Raw genomic sequence first — 17349 nt, forward strand, 5'->3', positions numbered from 1 at the left:
GCTCCTTCCCTCCTCCTACGTGCAACTACAAATTTACACACAAACATATTAACAAAGATATTTTAAGACAGTCTATGTTCAAGTGCTACAAAAGACATTGATAACACACATTTGTGTATGTCCAGCTCACTATGCCTGAGACCAGGGGGTGCCTTACTATAGATCAACCCTCTATAGATGTCTTTTCACTACAGGGGTTATGAGATTCCTGACAAGATGTACGTAAAACAGTATTATTTAATAAAAAATAAAAATAAATATTGCACCACTAATATGCTACCAATGAAATGTATGTGCTAATCTTATGAGATTTGCTTAAAACTAGCTAGTTTAATGCTAGCTAGATGCTACAAATAAAGCATGAGATAATTAGGTGGCATTGCTGTCACACATTAGGCAATAAAGCTTTTGGCAAAATCATAATGCTAGTAATATGAAAGTATGTTTTAAATGAGTTTGCAGCAAGCATGTAGTAATTTAGAACTTTATTGTTTGATGCTAATTTTTTATCTTCATTGTTCTATGCAGATCCTATACAGAGGTGGTGACCATGGCTTTAAACACCACTAAGCATGGCATGTAAACCTAGTCTGAAGTTACTCTTAGTTACTTCTCCATGTGGACTCTGTTCCATAAAACGGCAAGGACCGTTTTTTGGGAGACCATTTTACTTTGTTTACTGTATCTAGGAATTATGCTGTAGTTTGCTGTCAGTTCCTGCAATACTTTTGCACTTAAAATAGTAGAAACCGAGTATTTCAAATATTGATCATAAAAATGAAGTGCGTAAATAGTTTTAGCCATTTTAATCAGTCTGCTTGTGAAAAGACCATTGGCTCTGTGCATGTCGATTTGACACTCTTTGTTTGTGCATGTGAGTTTGTGCGTCTGCGTTTGTCTTGTGCACGTCCCGTGTTCACTCCCATCCCCCTCGCTCAGGGTCCATCTCACCGTGTCTAATCGTGCAGGGTAACTTGTCCTTTTCTCAGCAGCGACAGACCTGACAGTGGGAAAGATCTATGCTGCCATGATGATCATGGAGTACTATCGGCAAAGTAAAGCCAAACGGACACAGGCTGTCCACGATGAACAGGTATGCTGTCTTCCTCTCACCCGGCAATCACAATCTCAGTCCACAATGAGCTGTGACAGTCTTCAGCTGTGCTAAATGCTCATTTTCACCATCGACTCTGAAGTGTAAACACACTTGTATCTTAGGCTACGTCCACACGAAGCCCGAGCTTTCCCTATCCAATCTTTTTTTTCCCCTCGTCTCAGGAAATATCTGCGTCCACACGAAACCACGAAACCGACACAAAACAATGTAGTATACATGCCAGACCAGTATGTGTCGCTGTAATTCTGCCACAGAGATACACTAAAAACGGAGAAGACTTCAGACTATGCGCATAAACCTTGCGCGTGGTATGCAAACGAACATGGAACAATACATTTATTAATATGTGTTAATGTTAGTTAATAAAAAGACAATCGTTCAGTGTTTGTTCATGTTTTTGTTGCTGTTACGTGACGTAGTGGTGTCTGACTAGGGGTGAGACATGGGCTGATGATATCACCGTTTCAGAAAATATACGGATTCGCTGTCCACACAAAAACGCAAGGGTGGCGTTTTCAGATTTATCCACGCTGGGTCCCGGTTTCAAAAATATCGGTGTCACTCTCCCAAAACACCGGATCCGTGTGGACGAAACGCCTATACGATACAAAATGTATGCGTATACAGCTAAACTCAATGTGGACGGGGCCTTAGATAGTGAGCCAGTTACATGCCAGTGGAAGTTCTGATGTTGTTTAAATAACATTCTCAGTGAAAAGCTGTTGAGAAAGGCAAAAAAAAACATCTCACCTTAAGATGAGGAACCACATTAAATGTGTCGTGTTCTGGCGGTTTGTCACAGTTCATGTGGAATCTGAGAATAAACTGTTCTTCCATATCAAATTTGACAATGTACTCACCTTTCTCATTTTGGGACTGTGAGCGATAACCTTCTTTGTATTTAGTAGTCCAGTAGGTTTACCTAGTTCCTTTGCCCTTTATCTTTAATCATGACCTTGTTGATCCTATTGCATCAACTGTCAATAGTGATGACAGCTCAACATTTTGATGTTACTTAGAACAACCATTTGGCATTAAAGTACTACTTTCACAAATGCATCTCTGCCTTACACAAAATAAGATATTTATGTGGAGCTAAAGGTGAAGTGTGTAATTTCTATCCATCCATCATCAAGTCGCCTGAGCTGCAGAGGCTCGTAGCCCGATCTCGTCATGCGAAGTGAATGGCCGCGGCCAATGGCAAGGTTACATTCATGGAGGAGGGAGGAGATGATCCATCCCCGATCTGTTGAACCCGAGTTCACCGAGGGCAAACAGGTGGTCTGCTCCAGCCAATGGGAGCATGTCTTTCAGAGCGTCGGGCAACGGCGCAGGCTAAGGCACCATAGGCAGGAGTATGACTTGCTAGCCGGGCCACATGTCTGAACAAAGACGTGCGCCGACAAGCAATTATGTCTGTGGTAGTTGGCAGACCAGTGCGTAGGTTGATGGCCGCGTTTGTTATGAGGTCGGACCAATGAACATGCAGGATTTGACGCTGGCAGCGCATATGAAATGACTGTAGCCTTTTGGCATCTTGTGATTGAAGAGTCCAGGTCTCTGAACCATACAGAAGATTTGGCAACACGCAGGAGGAGTAGAACCGACGTTTTGTGCTAAGCTGAGTCCTCTGTTGACGCCAAAGGTTCTGAAAAGACCTCATTGCTGAAGCAGCCAGACCAATTCGGCGTGCGATATCGGCCGCGCACCTTCCATCTGAGTTTTGTACACTCCCCAGATATGTGAACTGTGTGACATTTTCCACCTTCTGACCCATAACAGTAATGTTCCTGATATTGGATCCGCCACCCAGGCTCTGCAATTTGTTTTTTTGCCATGATACGTGTAGGCCCAGATGGGAAGCCTCTCGCTCAAAATGCTCAAGAGATGTTACCAATTTTGATGCAGATTCGTCTAGCAACGTGACATCATCTGCGTAGTTTAGGTCAGTGAAATCATGTTCTGGCAACTTAACGCCATTCTGTGATGCTATTCGCTCGAGGATCCAATCCACGGCTCTGCAGAAAAGTGCTGGGGCCAGAACACAGCCCTGCCTAACTCCGGAGGTAGTTGTAAGCACCTCGGAGAGTGAGCCGTTAACCCTCACTCTGGCGGTAGTACCTGAATGAAGGTCCTTAGTGTAATTTCTGCACCACTAGTTTCACCAAATGGAATTGTAAACACAATGACTGCTTCAAACTTTGCCAACTGCTATTGGGCAGACAAACAGGCAATCCCACACCAAACTCAGTTTATGTGCCCTTGTATCTTTATATTAAACAATATAAACCTCTTCGCTCCAATGATGTGTCTTCTCTGATGATGTGTGCATCGGTGTGAGGGCGGGGCAAAAATCCCTACACTCCAGCAACCTGTCAATCATGTTAGATCACAGCAATTAGCAAAGGACAACGATCCAATCAATTCTAGATGGACAAAATCCTGCCATACATTTTTTTTCTCTCATTTGAGATGCTGTTTCTCTTGGATATACATCACAATATGAGGGAAAAGTCCATCACTATTTTCGTTTTACTTTAGGCTTGGACAAGGATAATGTTTTTACATTGATAAAATTACACACATCACCTTTAAGCTCTGTCAGGATTGAAAAATCAGGCCTCCTTCTTCATTCAGTTGAATGCACAGTGTAGTTGTTGTAAAAACAACTATAAATGCTGAATGTATTTGATAAAGGAAGGCCACATCTCATCTCACAACTCATCTTTCTTAGAAAATTGGACCTACAATCATTATCTAAGGATTTAAATCACATTTGTGACTTTTAAATCACATCGATGACATTTGTGGCATCCTTCCAAGAAGTGAAAGGAAATTGAATAAACCTGGGAAGGCATGTAAGTGGCTGCCCCTTAAAAGGTTTTTACAATCTGTAAAGTATTGCATTGCATGATTACTCTCTTCCACATAAACCTCTAGATTAATAATTCATTGCCAAACTTATTGACTGACTGACTTAGTTCCTAATTTTATGAAGTCACTTGGAGTGGGTGGTTTAATATTTCAGTATGTCTGATGGCTTGTTTTAATTATGTCCATTCATTCTTCCAGCTGAATAACAGAACAGTGTGCGTCCTGCTGTAATTGAATCCCAGTGGTTCAATAACTATTGATTATTAGCAGTTACTATGGTTTTGGTTGCAGAAAGGGTATACAAAATCATTGTTTCAGTTATTTATTATTTTAGCAATCAAACACAAAATACACTTCAATTTCCTCGGTGGTTTATATGACGATGGTTTATACATGTGTTTTCATTGATGATGAATATTAGTATGAATAGTAGAGTGTAATGCAACATGGGCCTGATGTACATTTTATACTGTGTTGTTCTTGTGTGATCCACAACTATACATCCACATGAAAGTCAAACACATTTTTGTAGACATGGAGCTGGCCTGTACAATCTTAGTGGTAACCATGATGTTTCAAGTGGATGTAGCAGTTTTGGCAGAGACCATTGAACTTGCTAAGCTTTTTCTCATACAGAGTCCTAACTCATCCATTAGATAGTATTAAGTACAAACTCGATCTGTGCATGTTGTTCACAGATGATTCCTTTTCTTTTATCAGCTCTCATTCTTTTATCCACTATTACTTCCTCTCATCAGATTTTAATATGAAACCTGCCTTTACATACTACATGCATTTTGTGTTTCTCACTGGACAGGTTGATTATTTTTTTTCTTCCTTCATTTTTCAAATATCAAGGTGTCATTTTTGGCTGATGGTACCAATTGTCTGCTTTATGGATTGAATACACACAAAAAATGGCTCTAAAGAGAACAAGCTCTGGAGTTTTTGTTATAGTAGTTGTAATGATCTACATACTCTCTTTCAAAACAAAAAGGTTGGGTGGTACATAATCAAAGGGCTTGCCTCTTTTTTATTAAATAGCCTATTGGTTGTAATTACATAAGAGCTATGATTTGTGACTTTCTACTCATTTTGGTGATGGTATCTGGGGGAGGGACATTCTCATTCTATAAAACATTTGATTGGACAAAAAAATCTATGTAGTACAGGATGAGACATCAATATTTTTGATCTGTTTTCCCAGAAAAGGCAGACCCTACATTTTAAATGTTTAGAGTCAGTATGATTTTTTTCAAATGTTTTTGAACGAGGCCTCTTATGATTGCCTTAACTGTTAACTGTTTTCCATTTTAATACATTTTAAAAAGCAATTTATTCCTGTGATGACAAGGCTGCATTTTCAGCATCATTACTCCAGTCTTCGGTGTCACATGATTCAATTCAATTCAAGTTTATTTGTATAGCGCTTTTCACGATACGAATCGTTGCAAAGCACAAAGCAAGAAAATTAAGTTTCTACATTATATTTAGGAGTAGGTTATTAGTGGTGACTATAGCAGAAATGTACAGTAAGAATCATGCAATCAAACAGACGATGAACACTGTCAGCTGCAATGGTTATATGTTGCGATTAAACGTCGCGATTAAGCTAAATTTGGTAGTTCTGTATGTTGTTCCAGGGTTAGCATCATCTGAGGTCTTCTGGGGGCTTGGCATCATCTCTTCTCAGATCTTCATAAGGGTCCAGACTGAAGCTTGTGTAATTCCTAGTTATCTCGGGATGCAAGTATAGGAAACAGGAAATGAACAGTATAAAGGAGGCAGCATGGCAAGCAAACGACCCCATTTTAACTATTGTAACATCTTCCGATAAGGCCGATCATTACATATCAACAAGTGATGTGATCAAGTGATCAACAAGTTACAATCCAGTGATGTTCCAAGTGCTTGTATCTGGAAAGGTAAGTCAGAATAAAACTCCACAGTCCAGAAATGGTGATCACCGACTTACCTTTCCAGATACAAGCACTTGAACCATCACTTGGATTGTATAATACACATCATCTCAACTTTGACAAAGTCAATAACAAACTTAAAGTGCTCTAGAATAATGTAACAAACAATAAATGTAATAAAATTAGAACAAAGCATGAAATATATTAAAACATAATACATTCAAAACATAAAGTGGAGTCATTGCAAATCCCATTTACAACACCCAATCTAAAACATAGAATAGAAAAATACTTAAAATGATAAAGGATGACAACAATTTTAATCTTCAGTAAAAAAATGTGAAAGACATGCACATAATCAATATTTTTAAGATAAACAATTAGTATAGAAATGAATTGTTCACCACATAATGGCAGAAACATTACAGACATCCCTCCACCATGTTATGATTTAATAACTTTATCCGGGACCCGATGTGAGATCCACCAATCAGAGAGGTTCCTGAAAATATCAATCTTTTTTTTTTATAGGATGAAATGAATGGAGACTATCTTGAAGACTATGTTTTTCTATGGGAGGGACGTGACCTAAAGACAACGACGAGTTAATAATATTGAGAAGCATTGATGATGCTTCAGAAATCATCCTAATATGCTGATTTGGTCATCAAGAAACATTTCTTATTATTATCAATGTTGAAAACGGATTAGTATTTTTGTGGAAACCATTATTTTTATTTTTTTTCAGGATTCTTTATTGAATAGAAAGTTCAAAAGAACACCATTTATTTGAAATCTTTCATAACATTATAAATGTCTTTACTGTCACTTTTGATGAATTTAATGTGTTTTTGCTGAATAAAAGTATAAATTAAATATAAAAAAGTATATATATATAAAAAAAAATCTTACTGACCCTAGATCTCCTAAAAGTGAATTTTGTCTATGTTTAGGTATACACTATAGCATACAGATGAGCTCAAAGCTAACAAACAGCCCAATCTACTGTCTACTGAATGACACCAAGATGTATCACCACTCTTTAGCAGCCAGTTCAGAAACTTTACATTTACTGGGACAATGAAAGTAAATGAATTCTCAGCATGGTACCATCGGCAGATTTCAGGCAATACAACTCACAGGATACCCATTTACCCATAATGCTCCTGGAATGCCTCCTGACTGACCGCTGCTGGATTGCCTCTCCATTCGCACATGTGATGCTCTGCATCCCATATCTTTCCCCAACCCCATTTTCCCATCAGCTTGCCTGATACCAGCTGTAGGCCATGTTGTATCTTACACAGAATCGAACGCCATTAATGTTTCAGCGTCTGGAGCCGCCGTCTCCAAGCCAGGATGTGGGACAGGGACTTACTGGCCTTCCCGAGACACAACAGCACCCTGCAAATCATCTGTGAGTAGCACCCTCTCCATTTCCTCCCTAGTCTCTCTCCCAATGTTAAAGTTTATAGTATAATTTTTTTATTAATGAAATTGCTAATGTAAATGTTAACAAAGGGATTTTTTTATTATTATTTTGACAATGGTAGCAAAGCTGAGATTAATGCATACATCATGACAATAATTAAATATGAATTTTTCAAATAACCCAACCATGGTTAAGAATGACCAGTATTGATTTTAGTCAAAGTAAAATGTACTCAAATTAATAAATATGACATGATGAAATATTGAATTAAAAAAATAATATAAAATATTCTAAAACAAAACAAAAAAAAACTGTCAAATTAATGCAAGCCACTTTTTATTCTCTACTTTTATAGTTTTCAAAAGACAAGAATTGTGATTAAAACAACAAAAAAGAAAACTGTAAAACAAAAATAATAATACATAAAATAATAATTTAATAAAGATTAAAATCGTCACATTTTAATACTTTCTTTATATATATATACAGTGGGTACGGAAAGTATTCAGACCCCCTTCAATTTTTCACTCTTTGTTATATTGCAGCCAATTTATATTAAAGAGCACTATTTTTACAAAATGGACCCAGCCATGTGCCTCGCATTCTTGTGTGTATAAAGCAATTGGTATTATCTCTGGCCTCAGGCTGCATGTCATTTAAATATGCATGATTTTTAATGTGGCATTTGCTGCAGACAACATTTTCCTCTAACCATGTACACACACACACACACACACACACACACGGATGATTGATTGATCAAAGCTCACTTTTTATTCTAATCTTTTTTATAATTCATGACCAATACAACAAATACATCAGGCCACTGTGCACCATTTTCCCTCTAGTAGACATCTAATGAGAAAGATCATCTAAACCACAATGAGTGGCAAACCAGAGCCTTGAGCCCTTCACGGAGTGTAGAGAGTTTGTAATCTGACTAAACATGGGTGTTGTCAGGCCTGTTGATGACAGGATCCCGGAGAGCCAATCATGGGTGACGGCACGAGCCCAAGAGATGTCTCAGAAAGCAGGAAGCTGGAGTCCTGAAGGCCAAAACCCAGATGACACTGCAGATAACCGCATACTATCTCAGGTACACAGAGCCTCATTTACAATCTCATTTACAATTTTCGGTGAGGGTACCTATGTAAATGCTTAAATTTATAAAAATTACTTTAGGGTAGTGCATCACTGTACTCTTAACCTCAAACATTACCAGATTAGTATGATAGTACAACAATAAATGCAAGTGAAATAAAAAAGATGCGATAAAAAAAAAAAAAAAAAGATTTTTGTGATGTGAGAGCCACTATTTCACTACTTTATGAATTCTCCAGCAGCATATAACTCCCTCACGTTCATGTAGTGTCAAACCATTGGACGTCTCAGTGGATCAATAATGTTTTCTCTGCCTTTATAAGACAGCAAATCAGATATTCAGTCTTTTGTGGAGGGTGTCCATTGGAGCGGGTTGTTTTCATAACCCTGAATGGTTGGTCTGTCTATCCCTCATCCATGTGCATCTCATTGGCAGAAAGCAACAAAGCCCCTTCTCTGTTGCTGAGTAAAAACTGAATTCAGTGGACTATCTTCCACACTCTCTTATTCTCTCTTATATTTTCCTTCAGTCTTTGTGTCCTTCTGTTACTGTTTATATTCTTTTATTAATCTCACATGTCTGCTTTGTATGGTGAAGCTCATGTCATTGAATATATGCATCCATATTCGACTATCTGGGAAGGATGTTTAAACCCTTCCGCAGTCTTACGTGCCATTATACTGTCAGGAAGTGAGACACTCCTACCCAGCTCAACTATTCATTAAATTCATGTCAGGAACTGCAGTCGCTTTTATCCAAAGCTTATCAATAAGAAAGACAACATAAGCGATTCATAAGAAGTAAGTAACAAAAGAAAAGCTGCAAAACACAGTTCTAAAATTGATTAGAAAACGTCAAGCTTTACTGAGCAGATGAAAGTGAGAAACAGTAAGATAATATTGTTCATTGAGAATAGATTTTTTTAATTGCAAGAGCTTATAAGCATAGTTCACCCAAAACAAATTAAAACTGAAAAATTAAAAACACCATCAATTAATCACCCGCATGTCAATCAAAGCTCATATGACTTTTTTTTTTCTTCTATGAAACAGTGAATTTTTGAAGAATATCCAGAGCACTAACATAACATAATGACAGAGAATGAGGACTGGGGTTGTTAATCTCCAAAATGACCACAAAAAAACACACACATGGTCTATAAAACTTGTGCACTATATTTATTTATTTAAAAAAAAATATTTTTTTTAAGAAATATGGTAGTTAGTTTGCTGAGGTTTAAGTCACTATTTACTGGAAAAATCGTAACATCTATGTTCATAAGAGAAGTAGCAATGTCTAATTCATGTTTGAATCATTTATTGGTGTCAGATCTTATGAATGAATCCAGTTTACAAAACCAGTCTGTTTGAATCAGAGTTAGGTTTACTCATTGACTCAACAATCCAGTCACAGCATTTAACAGCTCTTTGTGAAAAGAAATGAGTGAATAACGACTTATATTTTGGTCTTTTTCTTACAGTTGTTATCATATGGCATCAGATCATTTTGAATTATACTGCACAGATATTTCCTATGATTCTTCCATCTTTCTTGGAGCTTGAAAGCTTCAGTCCCCATTTATTGTAATTCAAGAATTTGCTGGTTGCTCCTTTTTGTGCAAAGTCCTTCTTTTGTGTTCTATGGAAGTACGAAAGTCATACTGTTTAGAAGAATGTGAGGGTGAACAAATGATGTCTAAACCTTTAACAAAAGTGCAGAAGCATAATTGAGTCAAGAGATGTGTGTCTAGGGCTGGGCGATATGGCAAAAAAAATCAAATCTAGATTTTTTCAGAACGTTTGACCGATTCTCGATTTTTACGATTTACGACTTGAAAATGTAACTACAACATGATTCAAGTAACTTTTTCTTTATCAACCCTCTAAAGAAATTTCTATTTTAAGTGCACCACACATGAAGTTGTCAACATTATGTAAATGTTAAACAAATCACTTGTCTTAACGTTAAATATCTTTGCAAAAAAGGTGCATGAACTACAACTATATCTTCTACAAACTTGTCTTAAACATATTATTTGTTCAGAAATAATACAAGGAAAATGCTTTAAAAAATATCAAAAGTCAAGGTAATTCAAATTCAAAATGACTGAATGTATAACACCAGTAGACTATTAACTATAAATGTTCTGTAAAAACAATGAACAGCAGCTTTCAGCCTGTCACCATGATGCAAACATGAAATTTCAGACATACAGTAGTAGTTCTTTACAGGTTTTTATTTGATTGCGCTGCTTTTCCACTGTTTTTTCTATGTAAACTTGGACGCATTTGACTGTTGCACTCGCATCTCTTGCAGCGTCTCATGCATAAAACGGCATTCTAAAAACACGCCGCTCAAGTTGAAAGAACTTCAACTTAACTCCCATCTTCCTGCATTTTTTTCCTATTCCACTGCCCGTGTCACATCTTTGTCAACACAAAAGCGCATTCTGTGTGAATGGCACCTGGTGATATATTCTACTTATGGTCCTTCACAGAGCGCGTCACACTTGAGCGGTTAATCACGTGCGCCGACATGCGGTTGGATCATTCTTTTCTCTTTACTGTTAACATTGACATATTGTCAAAGTGTCTAATTCTAACGTTTGGTAATATTTCTGTTCAAAATAAGGATTCCTCGATTTAAATAAAATCGTGGCAAAAAATTACATTTGAATTAATCGATAAAATCTGAAAAATCGCCCAGCCATATGTGTGTCTATGTATTTGAAGCTGGGTCACAGTATATCCTGTTTGTGATCTAAGAGAGAGAGAGTAGTTTCTAATACCATCATCTCCTGATCTTCTCTCAGTGATCCTGTAATTGAAGCCCTGCATGTATTTACCCAGCTAACAGCATCAGATCCTACTTTTTTGCAAACCCAACAGCAGTTACATATAGAATAGAGGCTGGGGCAGGACTGTCCTGCTACTCTTGCATCTCCCCACAGGGTGAAGGGAGAGATGAAGGTGGAGATGTCCTCCTTCCATCCACTGTGCTTAGGCCTGTCTCTCAGGCCCCTGGCATTCACTCTTGCCTGCTGTCCCTGGGCAGTCATGCATGGTCTCCCTCTGTTTCTGCAGACAGTAGAGATGAGAGAGATGGGGCGGGACGGGTACTCGGACACTGAGCACTATCTGCCGATGGAAGGCCATGGCAGGGCTGCTTCCATGCCTCGACTCCCAGCAGACAACCAAGTGAGCGCCTCATCCTGTCATTCCTTCGTGTTTCCCCCCTTCCTTTTCTTCTACCCCCTTTTCACATCTGTCCTTCCTTTCTTGACCCTCCAAACATTCCACTTTCCATTCCTGCATTAAACAAATGTGCCCATTGGCCAGATAAAGCAAAGAGAACCCATTATAGCATATGCAATGGATTGATATCCTTTACAAGCAAGTGTGAGCGTGAATTACACAAACGAGTCAATTATGCTAAGTCGCTAAGTCATAACGATACTAGATGGCTAAATGGTGCATTAAGTCAAGTATACAGCCATGCAGTCTATTGAGATGAAATGTGTAAGATGGTATAGCAGCATGAAATACATTTTCATTAGGGACACTTGTTCAGGTGTTTACATACTTTGGGTCATGTAGACGGGTAATAGTGGAACTGAGTAACAGGGACTACCCCAGGGACGACCCCCCATCCTTGAGGCACTCCACAAGAAACAAAGCTTGATCAGTCAGTATGAAATAGTTTCATCTGCATACCTGTCATAAATATGCATTTTAAGTATCTGTAATTATCAGAATATGTGTTTGAATATATGTGATGTATTCAAGAATACATTTTTTTGCATTCAAACACAATCATATTATAATTGTCTAGATAGATGATATCTAGCATATTACAACATGCACCCTCCTTACTTATAATGCATATTTGATGCAGGTCTAGAACAGGGTATAATTTAAGTGTTTTTTTTATTTCATGTTTCTCACCACTGGCCTTTGAGTAGCTGCCTCCTCCTCATTCATACAGACCCTAATATACACACTTCCCAGCAACACATTATACAAAAAGGAGTATGTCACACGAACAGGACATCTGGATGCTCTGTATTCATAAAATGCAATACCCAGATGGCATATTGCATCCGCGGAGATTCTGAAATTTGTAACAAGTGCACAATTTGCTATCCCATGATGCTGTGGGTGCTGAGGAGCTGACAGATTAGAAAAGCAGGGTTGGGTTTGCTTTCTTTTTTCTGAATAAATTCTCTTCTCATGCTGTCTCCTTGAATTTTCTGTGAATATGTCTTTCCTTCTCTCCTTCTCTATATCTTTATTTTTTCTTTAAATTCTTAGTTTCATTTTGGGTTTGGCTAACTCTGACTTCCTCCCTAGGTAAAGAAGTTACTCAGTGTTCTTACATTGTCTTTACTATAAAAAATAAGTAATTTAAGTAATTATTTACAGCCCAGTATTACTTTATGTGGTTCCTTTCTATTTTTGTTGTTATTAACCTTTGGCCAAGTTTGAATTGCGTTTCATTCAGGGTCATAAAGCTCAGTGAAATTTAAGGCTGAAGCAAGCAATGACTTGGGAGTTGGTACTGAGATGTGGATTTTTGTGACCATGTGTTTGTGTGCATTAATGTCTCCCAAGTTTATGTAAGTACAGTACTGTTTAAAGGTTTGAGGTCAGTTTTTTTTTTTTCGTAATTGTTTTATTTAACAAGGATGCAGCAAATTGAGCAAAAGTGACAGCAAGGACATTTGTCACAAAACATTTCTATGTCAAATAAATGCTGTTCTTTTAAACTTTTTTGATCAAAGAATCAAAGAAAAAAAAATTTTCAACAAAAACTTTTAGCAGCAAAAACTGTTTTCAACATTGCTAATAATAAAAACTGATAATTAATAATGACCATCATTAATAAGTGTGCACCAATCAGCATATCAGAATGATTTCTGAAGGATCATGTGACACTGAAGACTACAGTAATGACTGCTGAAAATTCAGCTTTGTATCACAGGCATAAATTACATTTTAAAATATATTAGAACAGAAAACAATAATTTAACATTGCGATAATATTTCACAATGTTACTAGTTTTACTGTTTTGGTCAAATTAATGCAGCCTTGGTGAGCATTAGAGACTTCTTTCAAAAATATTTAAAATCTTACCGACCCCAAACATTTGAACAGTAGTGTATGTGTTGTACTTGCGCAACCCTCAACATGTACTAGTGTGAGAGTGATTTACATATATTTTTGAAACCAAGTACAAGAGAGTTTTGTTGGTGTGGTCTCATGCTATACGTACTGTATGTGTGCGCAGTGTTGTAGTAGTATACCTCTCTATGGCCACTGTGTGTCATGATCACTGTACTGTTCCTCACCATATCATTTCTGTGTGGTGTACTGTGACGTGTCTCTAACACTGCCTCTGGTCCTCTGTGTGTGTGCTGCTGTGGTAAGTGTCTTTTTTCCGTCTCCACTGCTTCTGTGTCTAACCAGGTTCTCTGTGTCTCTCTTCTCTCTCTTTATTTATATCTTTCTCTCCTTATTTCCTCCCCTCTTTTACTCTCTTTTTTTGCCCTCCCCATCCTCGTTTACTCCTGCACGAAACCCTGTCTCCAACTTTTTCTTCTTTTGAGTACAATCTCTCTTTCTCTCTCCTTCTCTCTCATGCCTGGGGTCACCCACTGTTAATGTGCTTTGTCTTGTGTAAATGCGGCCCTATGTGCTTTCTATGTGTGTATTTGTATGGACATATCTGTGGCGTGCCTTGTGTTTGTATGGAAATGGCTGTTCAGCAGCCACGGAGGAAAGGGCGGCACCGGGGAGATAATCTCACTGTATGTGCAACCTCTCTCGTTCATTATTACTTTCTTTCCATTATCACTCTCTGTTTGACTCTGTCTGACTCTGGCATCTGTCTTTCTGTCTCTGAACCATTCTCTGGAAATCACCTAATTTGTGCTTGAATATCTCAGGAAAAAAAATACTGGAAAAATCTTTTAATATTGCAATATGGGATTTATTGTACTTTTGGCAATATTCTTTTTTTTTCATTCAGAGGAAACATTATTTCAACTATTTGATCCAATAACAGTAAAAATTAGCGTAAAATAATGTTTTAACCAAATGAAAGCAATTAAGGAAGGATCATTTAATATTTCTGTTTATTGCTTTATTTGAAATAAAATTAAATATTTATATAGATACATTTTTACTAACACATTTTAATATACTGAGGGACTTCTATGAACATTTTAGTAATGACACAGACAGATAGTTTAATCATTTGTAAAAAGTATTGAAGCTATTCATTGGCAACTTACTATACTGGGGCATTATTATTATCTGTAGAGTACAGACAGATTTTCAGACAGATTTGTGTGCAGATCAAATCACACAAGACTCCTTGTCTGCCTCCTCCTAATGTATATCTGCTATCTGTGTGCTTTGCAACAATCATTGTATGCTTTCTGTTCATGTGCATGTTATGTTTTTGTGTCCAGTCTTTAAGCGAGTGCAATTATCTGTGCTGTGCTGTGTGTGTGTGTGTGTGTGTGTGTGTGTGTGTGTGTGTGTGTACGTACGTACGTACGTGTACGTGTGACTGTGTTTTTGAGCAGAGACATGCAGAGATCTTTTGGTGTTCAGTGGGTCGAAAGGGCGAAAGAGGAACTTTCTAAAGTGTTTTTTATTTGTTATTGTATGTGACCTGTGCTGGCAAAATTGATTATTAAAACTACAAAAGTAGTTCAGTCAAGAGCAGTGAGTGATTCTTTTATTGTTAGATTAACATTAATGAGGCGGCCTATATTAAGACTCACTGTAATGCACGGATCTAATATAATGTTACACATCAAATGTTTTTTTCCCCAACAGTTCCCCGAACGTTCACTTAAGACATAACAGATTATGTTTGCGTGAATACTTATATACTGTAATTCTGTGTATATGTGTATATTTATCAGGATCGCGCGCAATCGGAAGCGCCTTTATGATGACAGTCAGCGTGAGAAATGAGCTGAGAAAAGGTAGCTACTCCTCTCAGAAAACGTACAAATAAAGGTAATTAAACATCTAAAATTATTATTTGGAGCATTGAGATCGCTAGACGAGGGCTTAATTAACTCATTTTTGTGAAAACCTCAAAATCGACTAAAATCGACATTTTTCACTTTTTTTGCCTGTAGCTCAAAATTAGCTCGTGCGCATTCTGACTCATTTTGCCAGCACGGGTCACATATTATTTATATTTTTAATTTAATGAAAGTTTGAATGTGTTATTGAGTATACTGGTATATACTTGTTGAATGCAGAATGATGATGGAACAACTACCAGTCCACAGCAAATAAATAAATAAAAATAAAAACAAATCATTGTAAATAATAATAATAATAAAAAACATATAATGCTACTGTAATGGAAGTGGGTGAGAAAATAATACATATCGTTACATATGTAACATTCAAAAGTAACATTCCCCAACACTGTTTATGTTAAAAACAAATGTTTTTGTAGCACAAATAGTTTACCAGTTACTGCACATACTCTTCTTCTTATAGTTATTTACCTATAGTGGCTAATGAATCTGAAATCTTACATCTTACTTCCAAGTTGTTGTTTTTTTTCTACAGATGAGTCAGTAACTGAAAACCCTTGATTGTATGCAATGCTGCATCCATGCCTCTAGGTGTCAGTGTTGATAGTGTTTGATAATGAAAACAGTCAAATTCACACTTTTATGAGAAGGACAGGTTCTAATGAGATTATTCAGATCGCACAAGGTCCGATGAGAGTCCAGGGTTTGTGCCACTGCAAACCACCCCACTCTGCACGTCCCTCTTCCTGGACCATATATCTGGTGCTGCCCCACACATCCTCTCTGAAGCCTGGACAGGCCTCTCTCTTCTCTCTGTGGTGTGCATGACTGTGAGTGATGAAAAGAGAGGTCTGCTTAAGAAATGTGCTTCTGTCAAATGTTGAACTAGGATGTATATTCACGGATGAGTATTTTTTTTAACTTTTTATAGATTCAGTCCTGGATGCATGCAAGGCACGACCTTTTGCAACTATCTTTCAGTTTCTCTCTCTTTTTTACATATACGTCTTTCTCTTCTATGCGGATTCTGCATGGTGAATTTCTTTAGTTGGTCGCTGGTATCGGCTGAGTGTGTTCATCAGGTCATACACAATCAAACCAAACCAACTCCCAGACCTACAGAATTAACACTCAAGTTTTAAGTCATCATAGAACCCATTTACACCTGGTATTAACATGTGATTGGGCCAAAATGATCACAAATTGTCAGCACTATAATACAGATATAAGCAGGGTGCTTGTCTTGTTTTCCAGTTGATTATCTAAACATCCTTAAAATAAGATAAAATTACTTGAGAAGGAAAAGTATCTAATAATAAGACTTGTTTTAGAGAAATATAAATATTTTTTTGAAAGCAGTCTCTTCTGCTCACCAAGGCTACATTTATTTGACCAAAAAGTTAAAATAGTAGTATTGTGAAATATTATTACAATTTAAAATAATTTGTATTTTTTAATATATTTTAAAGGGGTCATATGATGCGATTTCAATTTTTCCTTTCTCTTTGGAGTGTTACAAGCTCTTGGTGCATAAAGAAGATCTGTAAAGTTGCAAAGACTAAAGTCTCAAATCCAAAGAGATATTCTTTATAAAAGTTAAGAGTTAACCACGCCTACCTAAAACGGCTTGTTCTAACACGCCCCTACATATCTACCTCACTATGTGGGAAGATTTGCATAACGCCGCCCAAATGTTCACGCAAAGAAAGAAGGCATAACTTTTATTCTCACTTTAGTATTGTTGCCGCTGCCGCCATGTCGTGAAGGACCTGTGTGCTTCGTTGTGAAAGTGAAACTACTTTGTTTGGTCTTCCAAAAGAGGACAATATCCGCTTCGT

At 37.3% G+C, this 17349-nt stretch overlaps 1 protein-coding gene across 1 annotated transcript in view; it reads left to right on the forward strand.

Annotated features, from left to right (window-relative positions):
* Positions 1-17349, forward strand: part of LOC107689683 (voltage-dependent P/Q-type calcium channel subunit alpha-1A-like) — a 123098-nt gene that overhangs the window by 97898 nt on the left and 7851 nt on the right. Inside the window, exons 42-45 of the mRNA XM_016487803.1 lie at positions 990-1093; positions 7218-7327; positions 8303-8438; positions 11528-11641. Of these exons, the coding sequence (XP_016343289.1) occupies positions 990-1093; positions 7218-7327; positions 8303-8438; positions 11528-11641 (464 nt within the window). The remainder of the gene's footprint in view (positions 1-989; positions 1094-7217; positions 7328-8302; positions 8439-11527; positions 11642-17349) is intronic.

Source organism: Sinocyclocheilus anshuiensis, unplaced genomic scaffold, assembly GCF_001515605.1.
Source record: "Sinocyclocheilus anshuiensis isolate Anshui unplaced genomic scaffold, SAMN03320099.WGS_v1.1 scaffold813, whole genome shotgun sequence".
NCBI lineage: Eukaryota > Metazoa > Chordata > Actinopteri > Cypriniformes > Cyprinidae > Sinocyclocheilus > Sinocyclocheilus anshuiensis.